The sequence below is a fragment of the Nerophis ophidion genome, linkage group LG23, assembly GCF_033978795.1.
Source record: "Nerophis ophidion isolate RoL-2023_Sa linkage group LG23, RoL_Noph_v1.0, whole genome shotgun sequence".
Lineage (NCBI taxonomy): Eukaryota > Metazoa > Chordata > Actinopteri > Syngnathiformes > Syngnathidae > Nerophis > Nerophis ophidion.
In genome coordinates, this window is record NC_084633.1 from 37,892,399 (window position 1) to 37,915,677 (window position 23,279).

The 23,279-nt window shown below is 47.7% G+C and overlaps 1 protein-coding gene across 50 annotated transcripts in view; it reads right to left on the bottom strand.

Annotated features, from left to right (window-relative positions):
• Positions 1-2,190: 2,190 nt before the first annotated feature.
• mvp (major vault protein) overlaps positions 2,191-23,279 on the bottom strand; it is a 55,016-nt gene continuing 33,927 nt past the window's right edge. Inside the window, exons 15-20 of one of the 50 annotated variants that reach the window (XM_061884392.1) lie at positions 3,651-3,777; positions 3,401-3,589; positions 2,863-3,323; positions 2,660-2,751; positions 2,525-2,570; positions 2,191-2,461 (exon numbers count right to left, since the gene is read on the bottom strand). In XM_061884392.1, coding sequence (XP_061740376.1) covers positions 3,204-3,323; positions 3,401-3,589; positions 3,651-3,777 — 436 coding nt within the window. In that variant the 3' untranslated portion in view covers positions 2,191-2,461; positions 2,525-2,570; positions 2,660-2,751; positions 2,863-3,203. Of the gene's footprint in view, positions 2,752-2,771; positions 3,324-3,400; positions 3,590-3,650; positions 3,778-23,279 lie in introns of all 50 variants that reach the window. The other 49 variants (XM_061884390.1, XM_061884397.1, XM_061884405.1 and 46 more) reach the window with 49 other exon arrangements.

Sequence of the window (23,279 nt, forward strand, 5' to 3'; positions counted from 1 at the left end):
GAGACAAAATGAGATCATGAGACAACACAGAAAAATGAGACAATATGAGAAATTAGGCAATACGAAAAGATGACAACATGAGACCACATGAAAATATGAAACACAAGAACATGAGACAATATGAGAACATGAGACAATTTGGGAACATATAATGGGGACGGCGTGGTGCGGTTGGGAGAGTGGCCATGCCAGCAACCTGAGGGTTCCTGGTTCAATCCCCAGCTTCTACCAACCTCGTCACGTCCGTTGTGTCCTTGAGCAAGACACTTCACCCTTGCTCCTGATGGGTGCTGGTTAGCGCTTTGCATGGCAGCTCCCTCCATCAGTGTGTGTGTGAATGGGTGAGTGTGGAAGTAGTGTCAAAGCACTTTGAGTACCTGGAAGGTAGAAAAGTGTCATACATGTATAATCCATTTATCATTTACCATGAGAAAATAGAACAGGAGACAATGAGAAGCATTTAAGTCTCATCTTAAAACTCATCTGTATACTCTAGCCTTTGAGTAGACCTCCTTTTTAGACCAGTTGATCTGCCGCTTCTTTTCTTTCTCCTATGTCCCCCCTTCCCTTATGGAGGGGGTCCGGTCCGATGACCATGGATGAAGTACTGACTGTCCAGAGTCGAGACCCAGGATGGACCGCTCGTCGGGACCCAGGATGGACCGCTCGCCTGTATCGGTTGGGGACATCTCTACGCTGCTGATCCGCTTGTGATGGTTTCCTGTGGACGGGACTCTCGCTGCTGTCTTGGAGCCACTATGGATTGAACTTTCACAGTATCATGTTAGACCCGCTCGACATCCATTGCTTTCGGTCCCCTAGAGGGGGGGGGTTGCCCACATCTGAGGTCCTCTCCAAGGTTTCTCATAGTCAGCATTGTCACTGGCGTCCCACTGGATGTGAATTCTCCCTGCCCACTGGGTGTGAGTTTTCCTTGCCCTTTTGTGGGTTCTTCCGAGGATGTTGTAGTCGTAATGATTTGTGCAGTCCTTTGAGACATTTGTGATTTGGGGCTATATAAATAAACATTGATTGATTGATTGAACATGAAACAACATGAGAACATGAGACAATATGAGCACATGGGACACTATGAGACAACATGGGAACATGAGACAATATGACATGAAAACATGAGACAATATGAGAACATGACATGTGAACATGAGACAATGAGAACACAAAAAAATGGTAACATGTGACATGTTTATAAGGAGCTAAACTACAGGAAAAGCTACTCGTTCAAAAAGTAGCTGAGCTAGTTGAAAATGTAGTTAAAAGCTGGGTAGATTAGACACACACACACACAGTGGTGAAATTTGTCCTCTGCATTTGATCCATCCCCTTGTTCACCCCCTGGGAGGAGAGGGGAGCAGTGAGCAACAGCGGTAGCCGCGCCCGGGAATCATTTATGGTGATTTAACCCCCAATTCCAAGCCTTGATGCTGAGTGCCAAGCAGGGAGGTAATGGCTCCCATTTTTATAGTCTTTGGTATGACTGGGCCAGGGTTTGAACTCACAACCTACCATCTCAGGGCAGACACTGTAACCCAGTGGTTCTTAACCAGGGTTCTATCTAACCCTAGGGGTTCGGTGAGTCGACCTCAGGGGTTCGGCCGAGATCAAAACACACCCGAGTCATCGTGTAAATACAAACTTCTCCCTGCTGGCATATTACAGATACGGCAACAGCTGACTGATTTGCAGGTGTGTCATTTGTTGTGAGTTTATGCACTGTCTTAGTTTTGTTGTTTGAACAAGGTGATGTTCATGCACGCTTCATTTTGTGCCCCAGTAAAAAAACATGGTAACACTTTAGTATGGGGAACATATTCACCATTATTTGCTCATTAACATGCAAATTAGTAACATATTGGCTCTTAACTAGTCATTAAGTACTAATTAATGCCTTATTATAACCCTGACCCTAACCAAATAACTCTAAATTAAGTCTTTATTACTTAAAATATGTTCCCCATAATAAAGTGTTACCAAAAACATACAACTTTGTCTTGAATTTGAAAAAAATGTTATTTTTATTTTTCACTAAAGAATGCTTCAGTGAATGCGTATGAAACTGGTGGGGTTCGGTACCTCCGACAAGGTTGAGAACCACTGCTGTAACCACTAGGCCACTGAGCAGCTATCTGCTGCCTCTGGTGGACAAAGTCAGACATGACAGACACAGACTGCCTTCTCAAGCACACTTTATTCCTGCAAGCAGATGCATCAGCACAAACATACCAAATATCACCAATTTCCAGACGACTTCATCACCAACTTCTAGACGATGTCATCGCCTACATCTAGACGATGTCATCGCCTACATCTAGACGATGTCATCGCCTACATCTAGACGATGTCATCGCCTACTTCTAGACGATGTCATCACCTACATCTAGACGATGTCATCAACTACATCTAGACGATGTCATCACCTACATCTAGACGATGTCATCACCTACATCTAGACGATGTCAACTACATCTAGACGATGTCAACTACATCTAGACGATGTCATCACCTACATCTAGACGATGTCATCACCTACATCTAGACGATGTCATCACCTACATCTAGATGATGTCATCACCTACATCTACATGATGTATCACCTACATCTACATGATGTATCACCTACATCTACATGATGTATCACCTACATCTAGACGATGTCATCACCTACATCTAGACGACGTCATCACCTACATCTACATGATGTCATCACCTACTTCCAGATGATGTCATCACCTACTTCCAGATGTCATCACCTACATCTAGATGATGTCATCACCTACATCTACATGATGTATCACCTACATCTAGACGATGTCATCACCTACATCTAGACGACTTCATCACCTACTTCCAGATGATGTCATCACCTACTTCCAGATGATGTCATCACCTACACCTAGATGATGTCATCACCCACACCTAGATGATGTCGTCACCTACAAATAGATGGCGTCATCACCTACATCAAGATGACGTCGTCTAGAAGTAGGTGATGACGCCATCACCTACTTCTAGATGATGTCATCGAAATCAATAGGACATATCTGGGTCTGTAGGACATATCAACTAGATGAGGTCATCTAGATGTAGGTGAGGTCATGTGGAAGTATAGGACCTGTCACCTAGACGTACACATGCATCTAAGCTAGGTGTGCCTAGATGAAGGGAGGCTCCTCCCAGTGGCGTCACGGTGCGGGCGCGGGCAGCGCCCCCAGCAGGCCGTTGGCGGTGGTGAAGAGGTTGATGGGCGACACGCCGTCTGTGATGAGGGTGGACTTGAGTCCGAGGGCCTGCAGCAACTTCACCTGCGGGCGGGGCAGAGCGGACGTCAGCCTGTGAGGGCCAATGAGGCGGCGGGGAGGGGAGGAGCCGTCCTTCCTACCTGCAGCTCGGGGCCGGCCCTCGCCATCTCCTTCAGCGTGTCGCTGCCCAGGCTGGCCACCAGCTGGCTGAAGCGCTCGCTCTCCATGTTGGACAGACGCTGCTGCTTGTCCACCTCCAGCTGGTCCATCTGCTTCCTGTAGCTCAGCTCCTGCTGGCGAGCTTTCGCCAGACGCTCCAGCTCCGCCTCCTGCAGGGCGCACATACTTAACTACAGCCGGCCGGGCGCCCGCAGGAAGTGTGCCACCTACCGCCTCGATGCTCTGAGCCTCCACTTTCAGTTTGGCCTCGTGGACCGCCGCCTCGCCTTGGATGCGCGCCGCCTCCGCCCGGGACTGAGCCTCCGCCTTGGCGGCGCCCGTGCTCTCCACCGCCGCGCTGAGGAACGCAGGAGGAGGCGTGATCATTGTGGGACAGGAAGTGATGTTAGTTTAAGTCGATGGCGTGATGATGGCGGGACAGGAAGTGATGTTAGTTTAAGTCGATGGCGTGATGATGGCGGGACAGGAAGTGATGTTAGTTTAAGTTGATGTTAGTTTAAGTTGATGGCGTGATGATGGCGGGACAGGAAGTGATGTTAGTTTAAGTTGATGGCGTGATGATGGCGGGACAGGAAGTGATGTTAGTTTAAGTTGATGGCGTGATGATGGCGGGACAGGAAGTGATGTTAGTTTAAGTCGATGGCGTGATGATGGCGGGACAGGAAGTGATGTTAGTTTAAGTCGATGGCGCGATGAGGGCGGGACAGGAAGTGATGTTAGTTTAAGTTGTTGGCGTGATGATGGCGGGACAGGAAGTGATGTTAGTTTAAGTTGTTGGCGTGATGATGGCGGGACAGGAAGTGATGTTAGTTTAAGTCGATGGCGTGATGATGGCGGGACAGGAAGTGATTTTAGTTTAAGTCGATGGCGTGATGATGGCGGGACAGGAAGTGATGTTAGTTTAAGTTGATGTTAGTTTAAGTTGATGGCGTGATGTTGGCGGGACAGGAAGTGATGTTAGTTTAAGTTGATGGCGGGACAGGAAGTGATGTTAGTTTAAGTTGTTGGCGTGATGATGGCGGGACAGGAAGTGATGTTAGTTTAAGTTGTTGGCGGGACAGGAAGTGATGTTAGTTTAAGTCGATGGCGTGATGATGGCGGAACAGGAAGTGATGTTAGTTTAAGTTGATGGCGTGATGATGGCGGGACAGGAAGTGATGTTAGTTTAAGTTGTTGGCGTGACGATGGCGGGACAGGAAGTGATGTTAGTTTAAGTTGTTGGCGTGATGATGGCGGGACAGGAAGTGATGTTAGTTTAAGTTGTTGGCGGGACAGGAAGTGATGTTAGTTTAAGTCGATGGCGTGATGATGGCAGGGACAGGAAGTAATGTTAGTTTAAGTTGATGGCGTGATGATGGCGGGACAGGAAGTGATGTTAGTTTAAGTCGATGGCGTGATGATGGCGGGACAGGAAGTGATGTTAGTTTAAGTCGATGGCGTGATGATGGCGGGACAGGAAGTGATGTTAGTTTAAGTTGATGGCGTGATGATGGCGGGACAGGAAGTGATGTTAGTTTAAGTTGTTGGCGGGACAGGAAGTGATGTTAGTTTAAGTTGTTGGCGGGACAGGAAGTGATGTTAGTTTAAGTCGATGGCGTGATGATGGCGGGACAGGAAGTGATTTTAGTTTAAGTTGATGGCGTGATGATGGCGGGACAGGAAGTGATGTCAGTTTAAGTTGATGGCGTGATGATGGCGGGACAGGAAGTGATGTCAGTTTAAGTTGATGTCGTGATGATGGCGAGACAGGAAGTGATGTCAGTTTAAGTTGATAGCGTGATGATGGCGAGAAAGGAAGTGATGTTAGTTTAAGTTGATGGCGTGATGATGACGGGACAGGAAGTGATGTTAGTTTAAGTCGATGGCGTGATGATGGCGGGACAGGAAGTGATGTTAGTTTAAGTTGATGGCGTGATGATGGCGGGACAGGAAGTGATGTTAGTTTAAGTCGATGGCGTGATGATGGCGGGACAGGAAGTGATGTTAGTTTAAGTCGATGGCGTGATGATGGCGGGACAGGAAGTGATGTTAGTTTAAGTCGATGGCGTGATGATGGCGGGACAGGAAGTGATGTTAGTTTAAGTCGATGGCGTGATGATGGCGGGACAGGAAGTGATGTTAGTTTAAGTCGATGGCGTGATGATGGCGGGACAGGAAGTGATGTTAGTTTAAGTTGATGGCGTGATGATGGCGGGACAGGAAGTGATGTTAGTTTAAGTCGATGGCGCGATGATGGCGGGATGATGGCGGGACAGGAAGTGATGTTAGTTTAAGTCGATGGCGCGATGATGGCGGGACAGGAAGTGATGTTAGTTTAAGTCGATGGCGCGATGATGGCGGGACAGGAAATGATGTTAGTTTAAGTCAATGCCGCGATGATGGCGGGACAGGAAGTGATGTTAGTTTAAGTTGTTGGCGGGACAGGAAGTGATGTTAGTTTAAGTCGATGGCGTGATGATGGCAGGGACAGGAAGTGATGTTAGTTTAAGTCGATGGCGTGAGGATGGCGGGATAGGAAGTGATGTTAGTTTAAGTTGATGGCGTGATGATGGCGGGACAGGAAGTGATGTTAGTTTAAGTCGATGGCGTGATGATGGCGGGACAGGAAGTGATGTTAGTTTAAGTTGTTGGCGTGATGATGGCGGGACAGGAAGTGATGTTAGTTTAAGTTGTTGGCGTGATGATGGCGGGACAGGAAGTGATGTTAGTTTAAGTTGTTGGCGGGACAGGAAGTGATGTTAGTTTAAGTCGATGGCGTGATGATGGCAGGGACAGGAAGTGATGTTAGTTTAAGTTGATGGCGTGATGATGGCGGGACAGGAAGTGATGTTAGTTTAAGTCGATGGCGTGATGATGGCGGGACAGGAAGTGATGTTAGTTTAAGTCGATGGCGTGATGATGGCGGGACAGGAAGTGATTTTAGTTTAAGTTGATGGCGTGATGATGGCGGGACAGGAAGTGATGTTAGTTTAAGTTGTTGGCGGGACAGGAAGTGATGTTAGTTTAAGTCGATGGCGTGATGATGGCAGGGACAGGAAGTGATGTTAGTTTAAGTTGATGGCGTGATGATGGCGGGACAGGAAGTGATGTTAGTTTAAGTCGATGGCGTGATGATGGCGGGACAGGAAGTGATGTTAGTTTAAGTCGATGGCGTGATGATGGCGGGACAGGAAGTGATGTTAGTTTAAGTCGATGGCGTGATGATGGTGGGACAGGAAGTGATGTTAGTTTAAGTCGATGGCGTGATGATGGTGGGACAGGAAGTGATGTTAGTTTAAGTCGATGGCGTGATGATGGTGGGACAGGAAGTGATGTTAGTTTAAGTCGATGGCGTGATGATGGCGGGACAGGAAGTGATGTTAGTTTAAGTTGATGGCGTGATGATGGCGGGACAGGAAGTGATGTTAGTTTAAGTCGATGGCGTGATGATGGTGGGACAGGAAGTGATGTTATTTTAAGTCGATGGCGTGATGATGGCGGGACAGGAAGTGATGTTAGTTTAAGTCGATGGCGTGATGATGGCGGGACAGGAAGTGATGTTAGTTTAAGTTGATGGCGTGATGATGGCGGGACAGGAAGTGATGTTAGTTTAAGTCGATGGCGTGATGATGGCGGGACAGGAAGTGATGTTAGTTTAAGTTGATGGCGTGATGATGGCAGGGACAGGAAGTGATGTTAGTTTAAGTTGATGGCGTGATGATGGCAGGGACAGGAAGTGATGTTAGTTTAAGTCGATGGCGTGATGATGGCGGGACAGGAAGTGATGTTAGTTTAAGTCGATGGCGTGATGATGGCGGGACAGGAAGTGATGTTAGTTTAAGTCGATGGCGTGATGATGGCGGGACAGGAAGTGATGTTAGTTTAAGTCGATGGCGTGATGATGGCGGGACAGGAAGTGATGTTAGTTTAAGTTGATGGCGTGATGATGGCAGGGACAGGAAGTGATGTTTGTTTAAGTCGATGGCGTGATGATGGCGGGACAGGAAGTAATGTTAGTTTAAGTCAATGGCGTGATGATGGCAGGGACAGGAAGTGATGTTAGTTTAAGTCGATGCCGTGATGATGGCGGGACAGGAAGTGATGTTAGTTTAAGTCGATGGCGTGATGATGGCGGGACAGGAAGTGATGTTAGTTTAAGTCGATGGCGTGATGATGGCGGGACAGGAAGTGATGGTAGTTTAAGTTGATGTCGTGATGATGGCGAGACAGGAAGTGATGTCAGTTTAAGTTGATAGCGTGATGATGGCGAGAAAGGAAGTGATGTTAGTTTAAGTTGATGGCGTGATGATGACGGGACAGGAAGTGAGGTTAGTTTAAGTCGATGGCGTGATGATGGCGGGACAGGAAGTGATGTTAGTTTAAGTTGATGGCGTGATGATGGCGGGACAGGAAGTGATGTTCGTTTAAGTCGATGGCGCGATGATGGCGGGACAGGAAGTGATGTTAGTTAAAGTTGATGGCGTGATGATGGCGGGACAGGAAGTGATGTTAGTTAAAGTTGATGGTGTGATGATGGCGGGGACAGGAAGTGATGTTAGTTAAAGTTGATGGCGTGATGATGGCGGGACAGGAAGTGATGTTAGTTAAAGTTGATGGTGTGACGATGGCGGGACAGGAAGTGATGTTAGTTTAAGTCGATGGCGTGATGATGGCAGGGACAGGAAGTGATGTTAGTTTAAGTCGATGGCGGGACAGGAAGTGATGTTAGTTAAAGTTGATGGCGTGATGATGGCGGGGACAGGAAGTGATGTTAGTTTAAGTTGATGGCGTGATGATGGCGGGACAGGAAGTGATGTTCGTTTAAGTCGATGGCGCGATGAGGGTGGGACAGGAAGTGATGTTAGTTTAAGTCGATGGCGCGATGATGGCGGGACAGGAAGTGATGTTAGTTTAAGTCGATGGCGCGATGAGGGCGGGACAGGAAGTGATGTTAGTTTAAGTTGATGGCGTAATGATGGCGGGACAGGAAGTGATGTTAGTTTAAGTTGATGGCGTAATGATGGCGGGACAGGAAGTGATGTTAGTTTAAGTCGATGGCGCGATGAGGGCGGGACAGGAAGTGATGTTAGTTTAAGTCGATGGCGCGATGATGGCGGGACAGGAAGTGATGTTAGTTTAAGTTGTTGCGGGACAGGAAGTGATGTTAGTTTAAGTTGTTGCGGGACAGGAAGTGATGTTAGTTTAAGTCAATGGCGTGATGATGGCGGGACAGGAAGTGATGTTAGTTTATGTCGATGGCGTGATGATGGCGGGACAGGAAGTGATGTTAGTTTACGTCGATGGCGTGATGATGGCGGGACAGGAAGTGATGTTAGTTTAAGTTGTTGGCGTGATGATGGCGGGACAGGAAGTGATGTTAGTTTAAGTCGATGGCGTGATGATGGCGGGACAGGAAGTGATGTTAGTTTACGTCGATGGCGTGATGATGGCGGGACAGGAAGTGATGTTAGTTTACGTCGATGGCGTGATGATGGCGGGACAGGAAGTGATGTTAGTTTACGTCGATGGCGTGATGATGGCGGGACAGGAAGTGATGTTAGTTTAAGTCGATGGCGTGATGATGGCGGGACAGGAAGTGATGTTAGTTTAAGTCGATGGCGTGATGATGGCGGGACAGGAAGTGATGTTAGTTTAAGTCGATGGCGTGATGATGGCGGGACAGGAAGTGATGTTAGTTTAAGTCGATGGCGTGATGATGGCGGGACAGGAAGTGATGTTAGTTTAAGTTGATGGCGTGATGATGGCGGGACAGGAAGTGATGTTAGTTTAAGTCGATGGCGCGATGATGGCGGGATGATGGCGGGACAGGAAGTGATGTTAGTTTAAGTCGATGGCGCGATGATGGCGGGACAGGAAGTGATGTTAGTTTAAGTCGATGGCGCGATGATGGCGGGACAGGAAGTGATGTTAGTTTAAGTCAATGCCGCGATGATGGCGGGACAGGAAGTGATGTTAGTTTAAGTTGTTGGCGGGACAGGAAGTGATGTTAGTTTAAGTCGATGGCGTGATGATGGCGGGATAGGAAGTGATGTTAGTTTAAGTTGATGGCGTGATGATGGCGGGACAGGAAGTGATGTTAGTTTAAGTCGATGGCGTGATGATGGCGGGACAGGAAGTGATGTTAGTTTAAGTTGTTGGCGTGATGATGGCGGGACAGGAAGTGATGTTAGTTTAAGTTGTTGGCGTGATGATGGCGGGACAGGAAGTGATGTTAGTTTAAGTTGTTGGCGTGATGATGGCGGGACAGGAAGTGATGTTAGTTTAAGTTGTTGGCGGGACAGGAAGTGATGTTAGTTTAAGTCGATGGCGTGATGATGGCAGGGACAGGAAGTGATGTTAGTTTAAGTTGATGGCGTGATGATGGCGGGACAGGAAGTGATGTTAGTTTAAGTCGATGGCGTGATGATGGCGGGACAGGAAGTGATGTTAGTTTAAGTCGATGGCGTGATGATGGCAGGGACAGGAAGTGATTTTAGTTTAAGTTGATGGCGTGATGATGGCGGGACAGGAAGTGATGTTAGTTTAAGTTGTTGGCGGGACAGGAAGTGATTTTAGTTTAAGTTGATGGCGTGATGATGGCGGGACAGGAAGTGATGTTAGTTTAAGTTGTTGGCGGGACAGGAAGTGATGTTAGTTTAAGTCGATGGCGTGATGATGGCGGGACAGGAAGTGATTTTAGTTTAAGTTGATGGCGTGATGATGGCGGGACAGGAAGTGATGTTAGTTTAAGTTGTTGGCGGGACAGGAAGTGATGTTAGTTTAAGTCGATGGCGTGATGATGGCAGGGACAGGAAGTGATGTTAGTTTAAGTTGATGGCGTGATGATGGCGGGACAGGAAGTGATGTTAGTTTAAGTCGATGGCGTGATGATGGCGGGACAGGAAGTGATGTTAGTTTAAGTCGATGGCGTGATGATGGCGGGACAGGAAGTGATGTTAGTTTAAGTCGATGGCGTGATGATGGTGGGACAGGAAGTGATGTTAGTTTAAGTCGATGGCGTGATGATGGTGGGACAGGAAGTGATGTTAGTTTAAGTCGATGGCGTGATGATGGTGGGACAGGAAGTGATGTTAGTTTAAGTCGATGGCGTGATGATGGCGGGACAGGAAGTGATGTTAGTTTAAGTTGATGGCGTGATGATGGCGGGACAGGAAGTGATGTTAGTTTAAGTCGATGGCGTGATGATGGTGGGACAGGAAGTGATGTTATTTTAAGTCGATGGCGTGATGATGGCGGGACAGGAAGTGATGTTAGTTTAAGTCGATGGCGTGATGATGGCGGGACAGGAAGTGATGTTAGTTTAAGTTGATGTTAGTTTGAGTTGATGGCGTGATGATGGCGGGACAGGAAGTGATGTTAGTTTAAGTCGATGGCGTGATGATGGCGGGACAGGAAGTGATGTTAGTTTAAGTTGATGGCGTGATGATGGCAGGGACAGGAAGTGATGTTAGTTTAAGTTGATGGCGTGATGATGGCAGGGACAGGAAGTGATGTTAGTTTAAGTCGATGGCGTGATGATGGCGGGACAGGAAGTGATGTTAGTTTAAGTCGATGGCGTGATGATGGCGGGACAGGAAGTGATGTTAGTTTAAGTCGATGGCGTGATGATGGCGGGACAGGAAGTGATGTTAGTTTAAGTCGATGGCGTGATGATGGCGGGACAGGAAGTGATGTTAGTTTAAGTCGATGGCGTGATGATGGCGGGACAGGAAGTGATGTTAGTTTAAGTCGATGGCGTGATGATGGCGGGACAGGAAGTGATGTTAGTTTAAGTTGGTGGCGTGATGATGGCAGGGACAGGAAGTGATGTTTGTTTAAGTCGATGGCGTGATGATGGCGGGACAGGAAGTAATGTTAGTTTAAGTCAATGGCGTGATGATGGCAGGGACAGGAAGTGATGTTAGTTTAAGTCGATGCCGTGATGATGGCGGGACAGGAAGTGATGTTAGTTTAAGTCGATGGCGTGATGATGGCGGGACAGGAAGTGATGTTAGTTTAAGTCGATGGCGTGATGATGGCGGGACAGGAAGTGATGGTAGTTTAAGTTGATGGCGTGATGATGGCAGGACAGGAAATGATGTTAGTTTAAGTTGATGTCGTGATGATGGCGAGACAGGAAGTGATGTTAGTTTAAGTCGATGGCGCGATGAGGGCGGGACAGGAAGTGATGTTAGTTTAAGTCGATGGCGCGATGATGGCGGGACAGGAAGTGATGTTAGTTTAAGTTGTTGCGGGACAGGAAGTGATGTTAGTTTAAGTTGTTGCGGGACAGGAAGTGATGTTAGTTTAAGTCAATGGCGTGATGATGGCGGGACAGGAAGTGATGTTAGTTTATGTCGATGGCGTGATGATGGCGGGACAGGAAGTGATGTTAGTTTACGTCGATGGCGTGATGATGGCGGGACAGGAAGTGATGTTAGTTTAAGTTGTTGGCGTGATGATGGCGGGACAGGAAGTGATGTTAGTTTAAGTCGATGGCGTGATGATGGCGGGACAGGAAGTGATGTTAGTTTACGTCGATGGCGTGATGATGGCGGGACAGGAAGTGATGTTAGTTTACGTCGATGGCGTGATGATGGCGGGACAGGAAGTGATGTTAGTTTACGTCGATGGCGTGATGATGGCGGGACAGGAAGTGATGTTAGTTTAAGTCGATGGCGTGATGATGGCGGGACAGGAAGTGATGTTAGTTTAAGTCGATGGCGTGATGATGGCGGGACAGGAAGTGATGTTAGTTTAAGTCGATGGCGTGATGATGGCGGGACAGGAAGTGATGTTAGTTTAAGTCGATGGCGTGATGATGGCGGGACAGGAAGTGATGTTAGTTTAAGTTGATGGCGTGATGATGGCGGGACAGGAAGTGATGTTAGTTTAAGTCGATGGCGCGATGATGGCGGGATGATGGCGGGACAGGAAGTGATGTTAGTTTAAGTCGATGGCGCGATGATGGCGGGACAGGAAGTGATGTTAGTTTAAGTCGATGGCGCGATGATGGCGGGACAGGAAGTGATGTTAGTTTAAGTCAATGCCGCGATGATGGCGGGACAGGAAGTGATGTTAGTTTAAGTTGTTGGCGGGACAGGAAGTGATGTTAGTTTAAGTCGATGGCGTGATGATGGCAGGGACAGGAAGTGATGTTAGTTTAAGTCGATGGCGTGAGGATGGCGGGACAGGAAGTGATGTTAGTTTAAGTCGATGGCGTGATGATGGCGGGACAGGAAGTGATGTTAGTTTAAGTTGTTGGCGTGATGATGGCGGGACAGGAAGTGATGTTAGTTTAAGTTGTTGGCGTGATGATGGCGGGACAGGAAGTGATGTTAGTTTAAGTTGTTGGCGTGATGATGGCGGGACAGGAAGTGATGTTAGTTTAAGTTGTTGGCGGGACAGGAAGTGATGTTAGTTTAAGTCGATGGCGTGATGATGGCAGGGACAGGAAGTGATGTTAGTTTAAGTTGATGGCGTGATGATGGCGGGACAGGAAGTGATGTTAGTTTAAGTCGATGGCGTGATGATGGCGGGACAGGAAGTGATGTTAGTTTAAGTCGATGGCGTGATGATGGCGGGACAGGAAGTGATTTTAGTTTAAGTTGATGGCGTGATGATGGCGGGACAGGAAGTGATGTTAGTTTAAGTTGTTGGCGGGACAGGAAGTGATGTTAGTTTAAGTCGATGGCGTGATGATGGCAGGGACAGGAAGTGATGTTAGTTTAAGTTGATGGCGTGATGATGGCGGGACAGGAAGTGATGTTAGTTTAAGTCGATGGCGTGATGATGGCGGGACAGGAAGTGATGTTAGTTTAAGTCGATGGCGTGATGATGGCGGGACAGGAAGTGATGTTAGTTTAAGTCGATGGCGTGATGATGGTGGGACAGGAAGTGATGTTAGTTTAAGTCGATGGCGTGATGATGGTGGGACAGGAAGTGATGTTAGTTTAAGTCGATGGCGTGATGATGGTGGGACAGGAAGTGATGTTAGTTTAAGTCGATGGCGTGATGATGGCGGGACAGGAAGTGATGTTAGTTTAAGTTGATGGCGTGATGATGGCGGGACAGGAAGTGATGTTATTTTAAGTCGATGGCGTGATGATGGTGGGACAGGAAGTGATGTTATTTTAAGTCGATGGCGTGATGATGGCGGGACAGGAAGTGATGTTAGTTTAAGTCGATGGCGTGATGATGGCGGGACAGGAAGTGATGTTAGTTTAAGTTGATGTTAGTTCGAGTTGATGGCGTGATGATGGCGGGACAGGAAGTGATGTTAGTTTAAGTCGATGGCGTGATGATGGCGGGACAGGAAGTGATGTTAGTTTAAGTTGATGGCGTGATGATGGCAGGGACAGGAAGTGATGTTAGTTTAAGTTGATGGCGTGATGATGGCAGGGACAGGAAGTGATGTTAGTTTAAGTCGATGGCGTGATGATGGCGGGACAGGAAGTGATGTTAGTTTAAGTCGATGGCGTGATGATGGCGGGACAGGAAGTGATGTTAGTTTAAGTCGATGGCGTGATGATGGCGGGACAGGAAGTGATGTTAGTTTAAGTCGATGGCGTGATGATGGCGGGACAGGAAGTGATGTTAGTTTAAGTCGATGGCGTGATGATGGCGGGACAGGAAGTGATGTTAGTTTAAGTCGATGGCGTGATGATGGCGGGACAGGAAGTGATGTTAGTTTAAGTTGGTGGCGTGATGATGGCAGGGACAGGAAGTGATGTTTGTTTAAGTCGATGGCGTGATGATGGCGGGACAGGAAGTAATGTTAGTTTAAGTCAATGGCGTGATGATGGCAGGGACAGGAAGTGATGTTAGTTTAAGTCGATGCCGTGATGATGGCGGGACAGGAAGTGATGTTAGTTTAAGTCGATGGCGTGATGATGGCGGGACAGGAAGTGATGTTAGTTTAAGTCGATGGCGTGATGATGGCGGGACAGGAAGTGATGGTAGTTTAAGTTGATGGCGTGATGATGGCAGGACAGGAAATGATGTTAGTTTAAGTTGATGTCGTGATGATGGCGAGACAGGAAGTGATGTCAGTTTAAGTTGATAGCGTGATGATGGCTAGAAAGGAAGTGATGTTAGTTTAAGTTGATGGCGTGATGATGACGGGACAGGAAGTGAGGTTAGTTTAAGTCGATGGCGTGATGATGGCGGGACAGGAAGTGATGTTAGTTTAAGTTGATGGCGTGATGATGGCGGGACAGGAAGTGATGTTCGTTTAAGTCGATGGCGCGATGAGGGTGGGACAGGAAGTGATGTTAGTTTAAGTCGATGGCGCGATGATGGCGGGACAGGAAGTGATGTTAGTTAAAGTTGATGGCGTGATGATGGCGGGACAGGAAGTGATGTTAGTTAAAGTTGATGGTGTGACGATGGCAGGGACAGGAAGTGATGTTAGTTAAAGTTGATGGCGTGATGATGGCGGGGACAGGAAGTGATGTTAGTTAAAGTTGATGGCGTGATGATGGCGGGACAGGAAGTGATGTTAGTTAAAGTTGATGGTGTGACGATGGCGGGACAGGAAGTGATGTTAGTTTAAGTCGATGGCGTGATGATGGCAGGGACAGGAAGTGATGTTAGTTTAAGTCGATGGCGGGACAGGAAGTGATGTTAGTTAAAGTTGATGGTGTGACGATGGCAGGGACAGGAAGTGATGTTAGTTAAAGTTGATGGCGTGATGATGGCGGGGACAGGAAGTGATGTTAGTTAAAGTTGATGGTGTGACGATGGCGGGACAGGAAGTGATGTTAGTTTAAGTCGATGGCGTGATGATGGCGGGACAGGAAGTGATGTTAGTTTAAGTCGATGGCGCGATGAGGGCGGGACAGGAAGTGATGTTAGTTTAAGTTGATGGCGTAATGATGGCGGGACAGGAAGTGATGTTAGTTTAAGTTGATGGCGTAATGATGGCGGGACAGGAAGTGATGTTAGTTTAAGTCGATGGCGCGATGAGGGCGGGACAGGAAGTGATGTTAGTTTAAGTCGATGGCGCGATGATGGCGGGACAGGAAGTGATGTTAGTTTAAGTTGTTGCGGGACAGGAAGTGATGTTAGTTTAAGTCAATGGCGTGATGATGGCGGGACAGGAAGTGATGTTAGTTTATGTCGATGGCGTGATGATGGCGGGGACAGGAAGTGATGTTAGTTTACGTCGATGGCGTGATGATGGCGGGACAGGAAGTGATGTTAGTTTACGTCGATGGCGTGATGATGGCGGGACAGGAAGTGATGTTAGTTTACGTCGATGGCGTGATGATGGCGGGACAGGAAGTGATGTTAGTTTAAGTCGAGTGCGTGATGATGGCGGGACAGGAAGTGATGTTAGTTTAAGTTGATGGCGTGATGATGGCGGGACAGGAAGTGATGTTAGTTTAAGTCGATGGCGTGATGATGGCGGGACAGGAAGTGATGTTAGTTTAAGTCGATGGCGTGATGATGGCGGGACAGGAAGTGATGTTAGTTTAAGTCGATGGCGTGATGATGGCGGGACAGGAAGTGATGTTTGTTTAAGTTGATGGCGTAATGATGGCGGGACAGGAAGTGATGTTAGTTTAAGTTGATGGCGTAATGATGGCGGGACAGGAAGTGATGTTAGTTTAAGTCGATGGCGCGATGAGGGCGGGACAGGAAGTGATGTTAGTTTAAGTCGATGGCGCGATGATGGCGGGACAGGAAGTGATGTTAGTTTAAGTTGTTGCGGGACAGGAAGTGATGTTAGTTTAAGTCAATGGCGTGATGATGGCGGGACAGGAAGTGATGTTAGTTTATGTCGATGGCGTGATGATGGCGGGGACAGGAAGTGATGTTAGTTTACGTCGATGGCGTGATGATGGCGGGACAGGAAGTGATGTTAGTTTACGTCGATGGCGTGATGATGGCGGGACAGGAAGTGATGTTAGTTTAAGTCGATGGCGTGATGATGGCGGGACAGGAAGTGATGTTAGTTTAAGTCGATGGCGTGATGATGGCGGGACAGGAAGTGATGTTAGTTTAAGTCGAGTGCGTGATGATGGCGGGACAGGAAGTGATGTTAGTTTAAGTCGATGGCGTGATGATGGCGGGACAGGAAGTGATGTTAGTTTAAGTCGATGGCGTGATGATGGCGGGACAGGAAGTGATGTTAGTTTAAGTCGATGGCGTGATGATGGCGGGACAGCAAGTGATGTTAGTTTGAGTCGAGTGCGTGATGATGGCGGGACAGGAAGTGATGTTAGTTTAAGTCGATGGCGTGATGATGGCGGGACAGGAAGTGATGTTAGTTTAAGTCGATGGCGTGATGATGGCGGGACAGGAAGTGATGTTAGTTTAAGTTGATGGCGTGATGATGGCAGGGACAGGAAGTGATGTTTGTTTAAGTTGATGGCGTGATGATGGCGGGACAGGAAGTAATGTTAGTTTAAGTCAATGGCGTGATGATGGCGGGACAGGAAGTGATGTTAGTTTAAGTCGATGGCGTGATGATGGCGGGACAGGAAGTGATGTTAGTTTAAGTCGATGGCGGGACAGGAAGTGATGTTAGTTTAAGTCGATGGCGTGATGATGGCGGGACAGGAAGTGATGTTAGTTTAAGTCGATGGCGTGATGATGGCGGGACAGGAAGTGATGTTAGTTTAAGTTGATGGCGTGATGATGGCGGGACAGGAAGTGATGTTAGTTTAAGTTGATGGCGCGATGAGGGCGGGACAGGAAGTGATGTTAGTTTAAGTCGATGGCGCGATGATGGCGGGACAGGAAGTGATGTTAGTTTAAGTTGTTGCGGGACAGGAAGTGATGTTAGTTTAAGTCAATGGCGTGATGATGGCGGGACAGGAAGTGATGTTAGTTTATGTCGATGGCGTGATGATGGCGGGGACAGGAAGTGATGTTAGTTTACGTCGATGGCGTGATGATGGCGGGACAGGAAGTGATGTTAGTTTACGTCGATGGCGTGATGATGGCGGGACAGGAAGTGATGTTTGTTTAAGTTGATGGCGTGATGATGGCGGGACAGGAAGTGATGTTTGTTTAAGTTGATGGCGTGATGATGGCGGGACAGGAAGTGATGTTAGTTTAAGTCAATGGCGTGATGATGGCAGGGACAGGAAGTGATGTTAGTTTAAGTCGATGGCGTGATGATGGCGGGACAGGAAGTGATGTTAGTTTAAGTCGATGGCGTGATGATGGCGGGACAGGAAGTGATGTTAGTTTAAGTCAATGGCGTGATGATGGCAGGGACAGGAAGTGATGTTTGTTTAAGTTGATGGCGTGATGATGGCGGGACAGGAAGTGATGTTAGTTTAAGTTGATGGCGTGATGATGGCAGGGACAGGAAGTGATGTTAGTTTAAGTTGATGGCGTGATGATGGCAGGGACAGGAAGTGATGTTAGTTTAAGTCGATGGCGTGATGATGGCGGGACAGGAAGTGATGTTAGTTTAAGTCGATGGCGTGATGATGGCGGGACAGGAAGTGATGTTAGTTTAAGTCGATGGCGTGATGACGGCGGGACAGGAAGTGATGTTAGTTTAAGTCGATGGCGTGATGATGGCGGGACAGGAAGTGATGTTAGTTTAAGTCGATGGCGTGATGATGGCGGGACAGGAAGTGATGTTAGTTTAAGTCGATGGCGTGATGATGGCGGGACAGGAAGTGATGTTAGTTTAAGTTGATGGCGTGATGATGGCAGGGACAGGAAGTGATGTTTGTTTAAGTCGATGGCGTGATGATGGCGGGACAGGAAGTAATGTTAGTTTAAGTCAATGGCGTGATGATGGCAGGGACAGGAAGTGATGTTAGTTTAAGTCGATGGCGTGATGATGGCGGGACAGGAAGTGATGTTAGTTTAAGTCGATGGCGTGATGATGGCGGGACAGGAAGTGATGTTAGTTTAAGTCGATGGCGTGATGATGGCGGGACAGGAAGTGATGGTAGTTTAAGTTGATGGCGTGATGATGGCAGGACAGGAAATGATGTTAGTTTAAGTTGATGTCGTGATGATGGCGAGACAGGAAGTGATGTCAGTTTAAGTTGATAGCGTGATGATGGCGAGAAAGGAAGTGATGTTAGTTTAAGTTGATGGCGTGATGATGACGGGACAGGAAGTGATGTTAGTTTAAGTCGATGGCGTGATGATGGCGGGACAGGAAGTGATGTTAGTTTAAGTTGATGGCGTGATGATGGCGGGACAGGAAGTGATGTTCGTTTAAGTCGATGGCGCGATGAGGGTGGGACAGGAAGTGATGTTAGTTTAAGTCGATGGCGCGATGATGGCGGGACAGGAAGTGATGTTAGTTTAAGTCGATGGCGCGATGAGGGCGGGACAGGAAGTGATGTTAGTTTAAGTTGATGGCGTAATGATGGCGGGACAGGAAGTGATGTTAGTTTAAGTTGATGGCGTAATGATGGCGGGACAGGAAGTGATGTTAGTTTAAGTCGATGGCGCGATGAGGGCGGGACAGGAAGTGATGTTAGTTTAAGTCGATGGCGCGATGATGGCGGGACAGGAAGTGATGTTAGTTTAAGTTGTTGCGGGACAGGAAGTGATGTTAGTTTAAGTCAATGGCGTGATGATGGCGGGACAGGAAGTGATGTTAGTTTATGTCGATGGCGTGATGATGGCGGGACAGGAAGTGATGTTAGTTTACGTCGATGGCGTGATGATGGCGGGACAGGAAGTGATGTTAGTTTAAGTTGTTGGCGTGATGATGGCGGGACAGGAAGTGATGTTAGTTTAAGTCGATGGCGTGATGATGGCGGGACAGGAAGTGATGTTAGTTTAAGTCGATGGCGTGATGATGGCGGGACAGGAAGTGATGTTAGTTTACGTCAATGGCGTGATGATGGCGGGACAGGAAGTGATGTTAGTTTACGTCGATGGCGTGATGATGGCGGGACAGGAAGTGATGTTAGTTTACGTCGATGGCGTGATGATGGCGGGACAGGAAGTGATGTTAGTTTAAGTCGATGGCGTGATGATGGCGGGACAGGAAGTGATGTTAGTTTAAGTTGATGTTAGTGTAAGTTGATGGCGTGATGATGGCGGGACAGGAAGTGATGTTAGTTTAAGTCGATGGCGTGATGATGGCGGGACAGGAAGTGATGTTAGTTTAAGTTGATGGCGTGATGATGGCGGGACAGGAAGTGCTTTTAGTTTAAGTCGATGGCGTGATGATGGCGGGACAGGAAGTGATGTTAGTTTAAGTCGATGGCGTGATGATAGCGGGACAGGAAGTGATGTTAGTTTAAGTCGATGGCGTGATGATGGCGGGACAGGAAGTGATGTTAGTTTAAGTCGATGGCGTGATGATGGCGGGATAGGAAGTGATGTTAGTTTAAGTCGATGGCGTGATGATGGCGGGACAGGAAGTGATGTTAGTTTAAGTCGATGGCGTGATGATGGCGGGACAGGAAGTGATGTTAGTTTAAGTCGATGGCGTGATGATGGCGGGACAGGAAGTGATGTTAGTTTAAGTCGATGGCGTGATGATGGCGGGACAGGAAGTGATGTTAGTTTAAGTTGATGGCGTGATGATGGCGGGACAGGAAGTGATGTTAGTTTAAGTTGATGGCGTGATGATGGCGGGACAGGAAGTGATGTTAGTTTAAGTTGATGGCGTGATGATGGCGGGACAGGAAGTGATGTTAGTTTAAGTCGATGGCGTGATGATGGCGGGACAGGAAGTGATGTTGGTTTAAGTCGATGGCGTGATGATGGCGGGACAGGAAGTGATGTTAGTTTAAGTCGATGGCGTGATGATGGCGGGACAGGAAGTGATGTTAGTTTAAGTTGTTGGCGTGATGATGGCGGGACAGGAAGTGATGTTAGTTTAAGTTGTTGGCGTGATGATGGCGGGACAGGAAGTGATGTTAGTTTAAGTTGTTGGCGGGACAGGAAGTGATGTTAGTTTAAGTCGATGGCGTGATGATGGCAGGGACAGGAAGTGATGTTAGTTTAAGTTGATGACGTGATGATGGCGGGACAGGAAGTGATGTTAGTTTAAGTCAATGGCGTGATGATGGTGGGACAGGAAGTGATGTTAGTTTAAGTTGATGGCGTGATGATGGCGGGACCGGAAGTGATGTTAGTTTAAGTTGATGTTAGTTTAAGTTGATGGCGTGATGATGGCGGGACAGGAAGTGATGTTAGTTTAAGTCGATGGCGTGATGATGGCGGGACAGGAAGAGATGTTAGTTTAAGTCAATGGCGTGATGATGGCGGGACAGGAAGTGATGTCAGTTTAAGTTGATGGCGTGATGATGGCGGGACAGGAAGTGATGTTAGTTTAAGTTGATGTCGTGATGATGGCGAGACAGGAAGTGATGTTAGTTTAAGTTGATGGCGTGATGATGGCGGGACAGGAAGTGATGTTAGTTTAAGTTGATGGCGTGATGATGGCGGGACAGGAAGTGATGTTAGTTTAAGTCGATGGCGTGATGATGGCGGGACAGGAAGTGATGTCAGTTTAAGTTGATGGCGTGATGATGGCGGGACAGGAAGTGATGTTAGTTTAAGTTGATGTCGTGATGATGGCGAGACAGGAAGTGATGTTAGTTTAAGTTGATGTCGTGATGATGGCGGGACAGGAAGTGATGTTAGTTTAAGTTGATGGCGTGATGATGGCGGGACAGGAAGTGATGTTAGTTTAAGTCGATGGCGTGATGATGGCGGGACAGGAAGTGATGTTAGTTTAAGTTGATGGCGTGATGATGGCGGGACAGGAAGTGATGTTAGTTTAAGTTGATGGCGTGATGATGGCGGGACAGGAAGTGATGTTAGTTTAAGTTGATGGCGTGATAGGAAGTGATGTTAGTTTAAGTCGATGGCGTGATGATGGCGGGACAGGAAGTGATGTCAGTTTAAGTTGATAGCGTGATGATGGCGAGAAAGGAAGTGATGTTAGTTTAAGTCGATGGCGTGATGATGGCGAGAAAGGAAGTGATGTTAGTTTAAGTCGATGGCGTGATGATGGCGGGACAGGAAGTGATGTTAGTTTAAGTCGATGGCGTGATGATGGCGGGACAGGAAGTGATGTTAGTTTAAGTTGATGTCGTGATGATGGCGGGACAGGAAGTGATGTTAGTTTAAGTCGATGGCGTGATGATGGCGGGACAGGAAGTGATGTTAGTTTAAGTTGATGTCGTGATGATGGCGGGACAGGAAGTGATGTTAGTTTAAGTCGATGGCGTGATGATGGCGGGACAGGAAGTGATGTCAGTTTAAGTTGATAGCGTGATGATGGTGAGAAAGGAAGTGATGTTAGTTTAAGTCGATGGCGCGATGATGGCGGGACAGGAAGTGATGTTAGTTTAAGTTGTTGGCGCGATGATGGCGGGACAGGAAGTGATGTTAGTTTAAGTTGTTGGCGGGACAGGAAGTGATGTTAGTTTAAGTCGATGGCGTGATGATGGCAGGGACAGGAAGTGATGTTAGTTTAAGTCGATGGCGTGATGATGGCGGGACAGGAAGTGATGTTAGTTTAAGTCGATGGCGTGATGATGGCGGGACAGGAAGTGATGTTAGTTTAAGTTGATGGCGTGATGATGGCGGGACAGGAAGTGATGTTAGTTTAAGTTGTTGGCGGGACAGGAAGTGATGTTAGTTTAAGTCGATGGCGTGATGATGGCGGGACAGGAAGTGATGTTAGTTTAAGTTGTTGGCGGGACAGGAAGTGATGTTAGTTTAAGTCGATGGCGTGATGATGGCGGGACAGGAAGTGATGTTAGTTTAAGTCGATGGTGTGATGATGGCGGGACAGGAAGTGATGTTAGTTTAAGTCGATGGCGTGATGATGGCAGGGACAGGAAGTGATGTTAGTTTAAGTCGATGGTGTGATGATGGCGGGACAGGAAGTGATGTTAGTTTAAGCTGATGGCGTGATGATGGCGGGACCGGAAGTGATGTTAGTTTAAGTCAATGGCGTGATGATGGCGGGACAGGAAGTGATGTTAGGTTAAGATGATGGCGTGATAGGAAGTGATGTTAGTTTAAGTCCATGGCGTGATGATGGCGGGACAGGAAGTGATGTTAGTTTAAGTCGATGGCGTGATGATGGCGGGACAGGAAGTGATGTTAGTTTAAGTCGATGGCGTGATGATGGCGGGACAGGAAGTGATGTTAGTTTAAGTCGATGGCGCGATGATGGCGGGACAGGAAGTGATGTTAGTTTAAGTCGATGGCGCGATGATGGCGGGACAGGAAGTGATGTTAGTTTAAGTTGTTGGCGGGACAGGAAGTGATGTTAGTTTAAGTCGATGGCGCGATGATGGCGGGACAGGAAGTGATGTTAGTTTAAGTTGTTGGCGGGACAGGAAGTGATGTTAGTTTAAGTCGATGGCGTGATGATGGCAGGGACAGGAAGTGATGTTAGTTTAAGTCGATGGCGTGATGATGGCGGGACAGGAAGTGATGTTAGTTTAAGTTGATGGCGTGATGATGGCGGGACAGGAAGTGATGTTAGTTTAAGTCGATGGCGGGACAGGAAGTGATGTTAGTTTAAGTCGATGGCGCGATGATGGCGGGACAGGAAGTGATGTTAGTTTAAGTCGATGGCGCGATGATGGCGGGACAGGAAGTGATGTTAGTTTAAGTTGTTGGCGCGATGATGGCGGGACAGGAAGTGATGTTAGTTTAAGTTGTTGGCGGGACAGGAAGTGATGTTAGTTTAAGTCGATGGCGTGATGATGGCAGGGACAGGAAGTGATGTTAGTTTAAGTCGATGGCGTGATGATGGCGGGACAGGAAGTGATGTTAGTTTAAGTCGATGGCGTGATGATGGCGGGACAGGAAGTGATGTTAGTTTAAGTTGATGGCGTGATGATGGCGGGACAGGAAGTGATGTTAGTTTAAGTTGATGGCGTGATGATGGCG